Source organism: Chaetura pelagica, unplaced genomic scaffold, assembly GCF_000747805.2.
Source record: "Chaetura pelagica isolate M959 unplaced genomic scaffold, ChaPel_1.0 scaffold344, whole genome shotgun sequence".
Taxonomy (NCBI): Eukaryota; Metazoa; Chordata; class Aves; order Apodiformes; family Apodidae; genus Chaetura; species Chaetura pelagica.
Genome location: NW_009953098.1, coordinates 3,413,686 through 3,424,359, shown reverse-complemented (window position 1 = coordinate 3,424,359; position 10,674 = coordinate 3,413,686). Strand labels below are relative to the sequence as shown.

General features: G+C 37.5%; 1 protein-coding gene across 1 annotated transcript in view; it reads right to left on the bottom strand.

Moving 5' to 3' along the window:
- AFF2 (AF4/FMR2 family, member 2) overlaps positions 1–10,674 on the bottom strand; it is a 250,283-nt gene that overhangs the window by 226,408 nt on the left and 13,201 nt on the right. Inside the window, exon 3 of the mRNA XM_009997205.1 lies at positions 5,210–5,330. Coding sequence (XP_009995507.1) covers positions 5,210–5,330 — 121 coding nt within the window. The remainder of the gene's footprint in view (positions 1–5,209; positions 5,331–10,674) is intronic.

The following is a 10,674-nucleotide window of genomic DNA, read 5'->3' as shown; positions in this document are numbered from 1 at the left end:
AAGCCTAAACACTTACATACTTGTTCTGTTTCCTCCTTCTCCAAACACTTTAACTCCTTATGGGATACTGCACGGGAAACAACCAAGTATCGAAAAAAGCCTGACCACCAAGCTTCAACTCTGGTTCAAGATACACTTCCAAGGGTGCATTTAACTTACTTTCCAGAAACAGAAGTAAAAAAAATAAAATAATGTCATCACTGTAACACTTCAGCATCACAGCACATTAAATGTCTCTTGTCTAGATCCTTAATCAATATTTCAATATGAATGTAGAGCTTTTCAATTTCTATGTTGGAAGTATCTGATTCTCTCAACTTATTTTCTTTTATATGTCACATAATGATAAATACAATTTTTCTTGATATTAACTCTCTTTTATGCAGAATGTTCACATTATGGGGATAAAAGACACTGTATAAATGTTAGTTATTATTTGTGGCCATTTACTGGGACCATTAATAAAAATATATTTTCTGAAAAGCATAGAGATTAAACTAATTTAAATATCCTTAGCATATGTACGGAAGCTCATATCCAATAGTTACTTAAGTCAATGGAAGGAATATTATTCTTTTCAATGGCTTTTGGACTAGATGTTAAAGCAAAATAAAAAACAGTAAATGTGAGTGGTTATTTGGCTTATGCTTAAATAAAACTAAAGCACACAACTAAGACCAGATGTGTTCATCACAACCTGAACGAGCTTAGGTATGTCGTGCAGTGTACTACCTGAATTTAAGATATCAAGCATAACATTAATGATTTTAATTCCTCGACAAATTCAGTGCTCTTGTGAGAAGCAGAGTATTCTTTACAAGCCTGGATACCAGCGAGGCAAACACAAAATCCAGTCATAATTTCTGGCTGCTCTTTGTTACTTCCAGATTGAGGACAATTTCTACCTTCATATTCTGGACAATAGGCTGATTTATCAAAGGAAACCTCTGTACATATTATTTTCTGAACAGCATGTTGAATCACAATTTTGCCACTATCAAGGAAATGCAGCATTTTCTGAGTATTCCAAGGCATAAATTATACATCTGGTTTGTGACTCATGGCTAGCAGCCTTCCCCCTCATTCTAGGCTCTTGTTAATTTAGGAAATGTACACCTTCCTACATTTGCTTCAATTGCTTTCAAAAAAGATCTGTAATAGAATCCTATTGGAAGACTAATTTGCTAGCTGGCTATTGCATTATGGTTTTACAAAGAAAAGAACTAATGCACTCAAACTTATAGGCCCAATTTACAAGGGTTTTGTGAAAATTTGTATGAAACTTGAGGTTTCATAATTCATTCACTTTCCCATGGCTCACAGTTAAACTAATATCCATGGATTAGAAGCCGAGATCTTTTTTATGCTAAGCTTGAATAGCATGGAAGGGCTTCATCTGAAAAAGATAAATGATTTAACATTCATCAAAGACTCCCCCATGGAAATGCTGCCCATTGGGTTCTCTCTCTCCAGTTCAACTCTTCTGAGACAACTCCATTGAAAACTAACAAAAAAATACTCCTACTGTTTTCTCTAAAATACTAATCTCTGAAGCTCTTGACTAATTCAGAACATTAAAAGGTATCAACAATTCAGTAGTAAAATTGCAGCTTCTCTCAGGAAAACTCTGACATTGCTTTTTCAAATGTCTGTTGTCATAACACTGCAGGCTTTTCTCTGATCACTTCTGCAAAATCAAGCATTAGCAGGTCACACCAGAGTTCAAAGGCAAGACCTGCTGCAATCCCACTTGCACTGAACATCAACACAGTCCTTGCTGCTCAACCTTCTCAAAATAATGCTGTCAAAAGTGTAGTTTTCCCAGATGAGACAGCAGAGCTTCAAAACAAGACTTTTAGCTTGTAATAAGCATGTACAAATGTAATTTACACACACAGAGAAATAAATCTCTTTTCATGTATGCGTACACATACTACAACGAATCAATGTAGAAACACTCACTTGTCCAAAATTCTAATGATCGCTTAAGTTTTATTTGCCAGAGAGACAGAAGGAAAGATTCCCTAACAACTAGAGCAGAGATGAAAGATGGAGGCTGATACTCCACGTATCTCGTGATAAACAATGTCAGAAAGCTCCATGAGAAAATCTGGGCTCCTTTCTTTGACCAAGTTTTAGTATTCCCAACTCTAGAGTGATCTTGAAACAGCTGCCAGCTGTTACTCTTTAAAACATCAAAACAGCAGGGGTGATATTCCCTACCCCAGCAGTCCCTTGTCTGTGTTACTGTTGAAGCAAATTAAGAAGGAATGATAGAGAAGTAAGGACACTAGGTTTTTTATTTCCTGAGACCTTCCAACCTCCTTTGCAACCTTCTCTTTGTCACTGTAATGTCCACCTTGCCTCACATCCCCAGATCTTTCAGAAACGTACCAGCCATCCCTTGAGCATCAGCTCATTAGTAAGAGCTAGTCCAACTAAGGATGTGGACCTTGTGCACAGCAGTTGACTTTGCTGGGCAGTGTTTTATCTCATTCTGCTCACACTGAGAGCAACCAGAAGATACAAGAAGAGTGCAGCTTGTTGTGTGCACCAGGCTTTGAGTCTCATCCACACAGAAATATCTGTTCATCTCAAAATGGAAAATAAATTCAAATTGAATGTGCAGCACATTTGTCCCCTTCATTTTATTTTAAAATAAACATGAACAAACCCCTGAATTTAGTTTTTCATTTCCTTAAGAATACAAGTCACTAGATACCCACTAAGAGTTAGACCCAGCTTTTGTTAGCCCCTAAAAAAATTGTACTGTGGCTGGTTCTTCGCAATGCAGAACTTCCAAAGAAAATATTAGTCCATCATTTCATCTTTTTTTTGCTCCCCACAGTGTAAAATGTAGGCAAGACCTAGATTTCCTACTCAATCTTGGTTCTCTTTGTTTTGCACATTTAAGACTATTTCCTCATGCAATTTCTGCATAATTTCTATCTTTCACAATGTATAATGACAATTTTTTTAGAATACTAATATATTCTGGTTTGCTCAGTCTCACAGATCTTACAAACTTCTCTGCCAAGCAGGTGAAAACCAATTTAAAAAAATGCTTAGGAAAATAATCAGGATAATTTTTTTCCTTTTTAATTGTTCAGTTTTTGACAAAACATATGCTCTGTGTATGCTTGGTGCAAATACATGCACACTAAAATCATGTATTATAATTCGTATGGTAAATAGATGTGGGGGGGATGTTTTATTTTTATTTTTTAGTTTCTGTCACAAAATTTTGCAGTGATGTGCTTATGGATCTACCTACCGAAATCCAAATGACCACTTATATGAACAAAAACATTTGCACCACCTGCAGGAAGTCTCAAAATCAGTTCCTACTAAATTATCATTCCCATAAGAGGTGTTAAAATGTGGCCCAGTGCAGACATAGTGCATTAATTAAATTTGTATAAAAGAAAAAAAAAACAACCCCACAAACAAACTGTCCTAGTGCACAGTCTTTACTTGGTTGAATAAGTCTTTGTCATGGATGAGTGGAATGCACCTCACTCAAAAGAGAAAAGCAGCAGTATGTTTTACTGAAGTAAAATAATTTTACCAAGTTCAATAAATGTAATGGAATTTAACACAGTTTAACAGTGGTTTGAAAAGGTTCAGTAGGTTTGATGGGAAAGTTCACCTTATTAATTACTGCATGGAAGAAACATACAAAGAAAAACTGAGTTTGAAACGAGTTTGAATGATTCACAAATAACAGAGACACAAAGAGTAAGGAAGACCTTCCCATTAAGTCATGAGGTTCAGAGTGTAACCCCTTGATTTCTAAACTCCTTTTGGAGCTTAAGTGCAACTGAATCCAATCTTAGTCTCAGATTTGGTCAATCAATGTCTAATGGAATTATTAATACAATATTCACAATAATATTGAATAGCTACATGGATTAGTTATGTTTCATAGTATTAATTCAGCAAGTTATGAGTCACTTACCAAGGATCTGTCACAGGTAAAGGACTTGTACACCTTGGGTGAGGAAGGATCTCTTAGTCTCAGGTAAGGAATCTCTAGCCTTGAGATGCATCTCTGCTCAAGGTGAGACTTACCTGGCATGCAGTCCAGCTGCAATTCAGGAAGCTCTCAAATTGGACCCATTCTGACAAGAATATTTATAGGGTGAAGTAATTGGCTGCTAGTCAGTAATACAGACAAGAGAGATGTCTTCATTTTAGCTCTGCTATCTTGTCCTGTACTTCAATTAGCTTATACTTTTGGGTTTCAAAACCACATTTTGAAATATTTTTCAAGACACTTTCACTCCCTTGTATGTGAGCCAAGGGCTTTACAGCTTGTGAGTTTACCTCAAGGCTGTGAATCTATTGCTCCTTAGTCATCCTGAACCCAAGTACAGCTAGGAGTCAAGTGTATCTGCCACACTCTACCAGTCTATAATTATTAGACACCATTTGATAATAATGCCAGGATTTCCTCTTCCTTTTCAGGCAATTTTCAAAGAGCCCTCATCCTCCCTACAGCTGCTAACAATGTAAAATGGAAAAGTGAAGTGGTGGCCTTTCAACAGATGTCACTGATTGGGAGGAGAAACAGATATGGAAATTTACATTCTGATGAATTCTTCAGGGAATGTCTTCCTAAAAATCAAAGCAGCAGAAATCATAAAGGGAGACATCCCTTGGTGATGAAAATCTCAGGCAGCAAAGCTCCTTAGAGAGAATAAGACTTGTCATGAATCCCTTTCATACCCTTGTTATGGTCCCCAAAGATTCAGTCTCCCAGAAGAATTATTTGGATGGTTATGATTGCATAAGAATACTTACGGACTCATTTTCTATAGAGAGAACATTGGTTTTAACAACTCAGGTGTATTTTCTTCTTAAAAAGGCCTAAGTGCTAGCTTTGTAAGTAGTGACCCACTTGTAGAGATACCAGCTGCACATACTTCTATTTCAGCACTTTGCTGTGTGTTTACAAGAAGAAATCTTGAACTGGATTGTAACCAAATTTCCTGATTCTGCTAATGCTAGCATGCAGTGCTGGGCAGAGCATTCCGTCTGTTCTGCTGCCATATGCTGATTTAGATAATCAGTGTATTCAAGAGTAGAAGTACCAGGTCAGATGCGATACTTTCTTTTCTTACACTTGATGAGAAGCTTTATTTCCATCTGTAAAATGCATTCCGGTAAAAACCATTCTGAAAATGCAAAGCATAACAATGCCATTTACCTTGTAGGGTTCCCCAAAAAGGTTAAAACCTGAAGCAAAGAGATCTTCATCTTGCTGGACTTCCTGGTTTCTTCTCTCCCACTCTTTTCGTTTAAGTGCACTCCGGTCTTGCTCATAGTGACTGAAGAAGAGAAAAAAGGCAACACATTATTTTCCCCATAATTTAGTTACATGTTCATTACTATCAGTAAGAGCAGCAAAAAATCAGAAACAATGCAACTCCTGAGAAAATTCTGAAAGAAGGAAGCAGCCACTGAAGAATTTTCCCAAATGTAAATTTGGAATCAAAATACTATATGACATTGGGCAGTAGGACAGTCAGTACACTTCTAAAGTGAAAATAGACAAAAATGTTATTTTCAAATTAACAGAGCATTATGCAGAAGAATAAAATACATTTTTACACATTTGCATTAACAGTCTGTAAAATACAGGTGCATGCACATACACAAACACATGCACATGTACCCATGAGGAATGTGTCTGTGCAGAGAAAGCAAAGGTGAAGTCAAGGAAGCACAGCATCATCTTCAAATCCATTTAACCAGGTACACTTTTCTCTATCCAACCCAATGTTACAGTTCAGCCTCACATGATTTAGACCACCTAATTCTGTCCCATGTACTTGTTAAAATTTATGTACGTCTTCAATGTTGGTGTCAAGGGGTTTTTTAAAAGCTTTTTTGAAGCAGTGTCCCGGAAGAGATTTTAGGATAGTTGGCTCCAGTATCAGATGATTCTACACACAAACAGAAGAGGATCTAGTGCCTGAGTGTAGCAATGGTGAGTGGCACTTATCTGTATGTCAGCTTGCTTTGTGCACATGCCAGACATAGATGACAAGCTGAGAGACCACATTCACTTCTCCCTTGAATAGCTCTGAAGTACTTTAGTCTCTTGGCTTTGCAAGCTACCTCCTGCTCCTCTGAGGAAAAAGATACAATTAAAACCCTGATGGAGAGAGAAAAATAGGAGAGGAAAGAGGAAAAGAAGAAGAGATGCATGCTTCAATTTGCACTGACAGCTTCTCATGTGACAAGCATTAAGGGACACTTCTGTGCTTCCAACCTATATTTGATTTGAGGCTTTTGGCTCTGCTTTGTGTCAGATAATTAGCTACCAAATTCCAGGCAACAATTTGAATAGCTGATTCAGTGTATGCACTGATGTTATCTGTTGGAAGCAGTATTTTCCCAACAGATTCTGGACATACATGCACACACCTATGTGCGAATGCATACAAACATACATATTACACTTGTAACAATGAGCAGTTAATTCTCCTATCTCTGGTGCGAATGAATTAAACCTCCACAGAGCTCCACTGCACTTGGAAGATAACCAAATATCTACAACTTTTGCCTTTTTAGCTCAGCATGATGTTGTATTGAAAGCTTCACACCGAGAGATATAATGAGGAATGAACTGCACAGTGATGAGGCTTTAACAGTGTATAAAGTCACTGATTTCTCAGTGAAACTACAATTACTAATTTGAAGCACCAGCTAATTAAAACCACAGCTATGTATTTAGCCTCTTGTTATACCTACTGCAGTTTATAATTATGAGGACCTCTTTATCTACTCAATTAAAGTTCTTATGATTCAGGCAGGTTGTGTTTGAACCTGCAAGCCCTGCAGAGAGCACAGGAAACCATGTGTGTGCTGCCTGATGACTCCATGTACCCTTACATTTTTATACTTGTTTGTGTACTGAGAAGGAAGGGAAAAAAAAGAAACACTAATGCCAAAATGAGGTCCCTACATTAAAAAAAAAAAAAAAAAAGAATTAATAACTAGTTTAAGCAATTCAAGATCACTCAGGATTGGATTGAATAAGGCTTAAGTAGGGCTTGTAAACAGAATGCAAAGCCACCCACATAGGTTAAGCTGAATGATGTCCATTTCCACATCTTTCTTATACAAGTTAGAAGGCTGAAAAGATGCCACATTATATTTATTCATTTATAACACCTTCTGATGTAGTGACATCACTGGCGCCAACATCAAGCTCCAGAACGTTGTTAGAACCATTCCTGGTATTTTTGCAGAAGTTATACAACTATTTTTTGGTTTCCTGAGGGAGATGGAAGGGAAACTGTTGTAAAACAACAGTCACAGAATCAGTCACTTTACTATATTATATGTGAGCATATTGCTGACACAACACTGCAAACCACAGGCAACCAGTTCACTAAAAGGTGAAGGGGGCCACAAGTCTCCTTTCCTATCATGTCCTCATCCAAGACTGAAATCCACAGGTACAGGAATAAATAAGTACAAACTGTTTCCCAAATTGGTACACAAAGATGAGGACAATGTTGACTCCATCTCTCTCCACAGTTCTGGAGCAGGGGGCTGATTTAGACCAGGAGCAGTAGGAACACACTGTATTCACCCCTCTCATATGAGATCTTTCCAGTGTAAGCAGGATTTTATATCCCGCATAAGTAATCGTTACTTATGGGAGCAGTTCTATCCCAGGCACTGCCAGCATTCACTTCAGAAAGAATTACTCATGAAAGTCAGAGCTGTGTTTCACAGCTTCCCAGTGGCAGCCCTGGACTGGAGTTTCAGGGTGAAATCTTGGGCCCATTCAAACTGAATCTGGCCATTGAACACATAGCTCACAGAATCACAGGTTACAGAACACATCTCACCCTTCATGTCAGGTTCCAGCACTTTGTTGTCTAAAAGCTGGCTCCAGTCTCAAGCATGCAAAGCATTTAGGGAACCAAGTGAGGCATTATGCCATATCCTATCTGATGGAAAGGAGCAAAGGCTCAAAGACTATTTAGGTATGTTTTGTGACACATTACAAAGCCATAACTTCAAAAATTATGAAAAGAGCAGTAATTTAAAATGGCATCATCACTTTTAAAGACATTAACTAAGACAATATTTCCAATGTTAATAAATGTTAACAGCATAGGTTGGAAAAAAAAAATAATTCTAACATACTGAAGTATTTCTCTTTTAGTGCTTGTGTTTACGAAAGATATTTATTCAATGCACCCAAAAGGTGCAAAAAGGTGCACCTCATGTCCTGGAATCCCCAGCAATGTTTACAGTCTACCAAACTGTGAGCATCCATTTTACAATACAAGCAAAGCCTTAAGTGAATTGCTACCTCTGCATCCATCATCATGTATTATCTAGGAAGAACACAAAATAAATAAATAAATAAATTTGAATTTAAAGTTTTGTTTTGAACTTTCCATTCACACAGTCACACCATAGCCTTAAAGTGTACAAAGTATCTATTGAAAAGGAAGTGGTTGCTCATCCTGTCAGGTCAATTACTTGGCTTATTTTTCTGCAAATGTACTTTTGTTATGGGAATGTTTGACAGGGCGCTGATTGTGGCTACGGAAAGTCAAATATAATAAGATCATACACAGATTAGGATAACAACTTCTTTGGGTTCCTTGTAGTCCAAAGAGGGATGCTTATTAGATCTTAAGGCTGCAGTGCTCAGAGAATATAATAGGATGCTCTCCAGAAACTCACAATGCAATCTCTGGGACTTATGTTTAATATTTAGTTTAACTAATGTTCTGTGAAATACAGATATGTGATTAGTGGTGAAGGTGCCAGTGAAAGCTATAGTCAGATACCATGAGGAACACAAGAGTTCAGTCTGTCTCATTAGTATGAGAAATAACTTCATGATTCCTCTAAAGCCAGAAGAATAGGAAATCACAAGTACAAACTTTTGCAAATATTTTTAAAAAGCGATTTGGAAGAAAACAGCTGCTGGCCAGATACTCACTGTATCCAAGAAGGTCAGTTCCCCAGACACATGTATTATATGACAGTGTAGCTTAAATACATGAGCTTTATTGTTTTGTTACCATTTATTAGATTAATAATTAAATGTGAAAGGGGAAGTCTGTACAGAATCCATTTATTTGTTATTCTTCTCAGCTATGGTCACCCTAAGGGACACCAAAGAGCTGATGCATTGTGACAGGGCAGGTGCTCAGCCTGTCAGACCCTACAGAGTGTCAGGGAGGCTTGTGGAGCTGCATCCTTCACAGCCACTGCAGCCAGTGATGGCTACAGGGACAATCCAGAGCAAGAAAAGAATGGAAAAGGGGAGAAGGTGGCTGAGGCAGGATGAGGTTGTATCAAGGCAAAGGATAACAGGCATGCACTTAGGTTTGGATTGGAAACTAAAAATGTAGATCTGGCAATAAGAGATGGAAGTCACACATGCAATGTCTAAAAAAAGAAGAGATAGTATATAAAATTGGGGGCACTGAAAAGGATAGTGCACTCATCTGTGGTGAAAGTGAGAGGATGTGATGTGAAACATCTGAAAGGTAAAAAGCCAAAACCTTTTGGATAGAATGCAACAGAGCAAGTTAGAGTGAAGAGAGAAAGGAAAGCTGAAGAAATAAGACCAACAGCTAAAGGGTGAGATCTAGTATTTAGGGTTTATTTTCAAAGATGCGTTAACTCCTAAAGCACGGAAGAGTAAGTGTGATAGAAGAGCCTGAAAGATAAGAGAAAGAGAAGAAAAGAGTCAGCCCAAAGAAGTCTGAAGGAGTAGTCAGTGTCATATGAAGAAAAAACAGGGAAAAAAACCCTGCCAAACACCTGATACTGCAGAAAAATCATGAATGAGAACAGAACACTGCTTTGTTGATTCAGTCAAAACAACAACAAAAAATAATAGGGAAAGTTTTTTTTGGGAAAGAATCAATAAAAAAGCTGGAGCAGAGGCTTTATAGTAGGGACAGACTTCACACACAGGGATAAACAAACAACACTCAAGAAGCACTATTTATCCACAAGTTAGGGAAAAAGTAGCTACTGTTCTCAATAACATGTCTGACTTCCCAAAAAATGCACATTATGATCAAATCAAATACCCTATTGTACTAGTTCCACCCCCCTTAAAATACTGGATATATCTAAATGATGAAAGAAGTTCTCAAACTGAAATGTTTGTCATTTATGGAAACCACAAATAAACATAAGCATCTAAATTAAGACAGAGTGGATATAAAATGTTACAGATATGAGAACCGAAAGTCCTTTCCCAAGGTTATTTCTTCATAGTTCTGACTTTGAGACAGAAACGTTGCTCTGCCACAAGCACTCAGGAAGCTGGTGAAGTAAACTCAGAAGCTGGGCTTCCTCTAAAACTAACTCATAAGCCTGCACAAAATATTAAATGTCGCAAAACAAAAACCACGCATGAACACATTGGACTTACATAAGAAACCCAACTTGGGCGCTTTTCCATACCAGGGCAATTATTTTTTCTATGAAAGCAAAAATGTACAGCAAAAAGCATTTTACCTGATAATCAAACTAGATAGAAAACTCCTAGCAAATACATTACAATGGAAATCCTCCTCTACATAAGTCCAGATTTATCTCACCACGATTCCATCAATTTCATGTAAAAGCACAATATGGTACAACAGAAGGAGACAGGCTTCCTTGGTACACTCT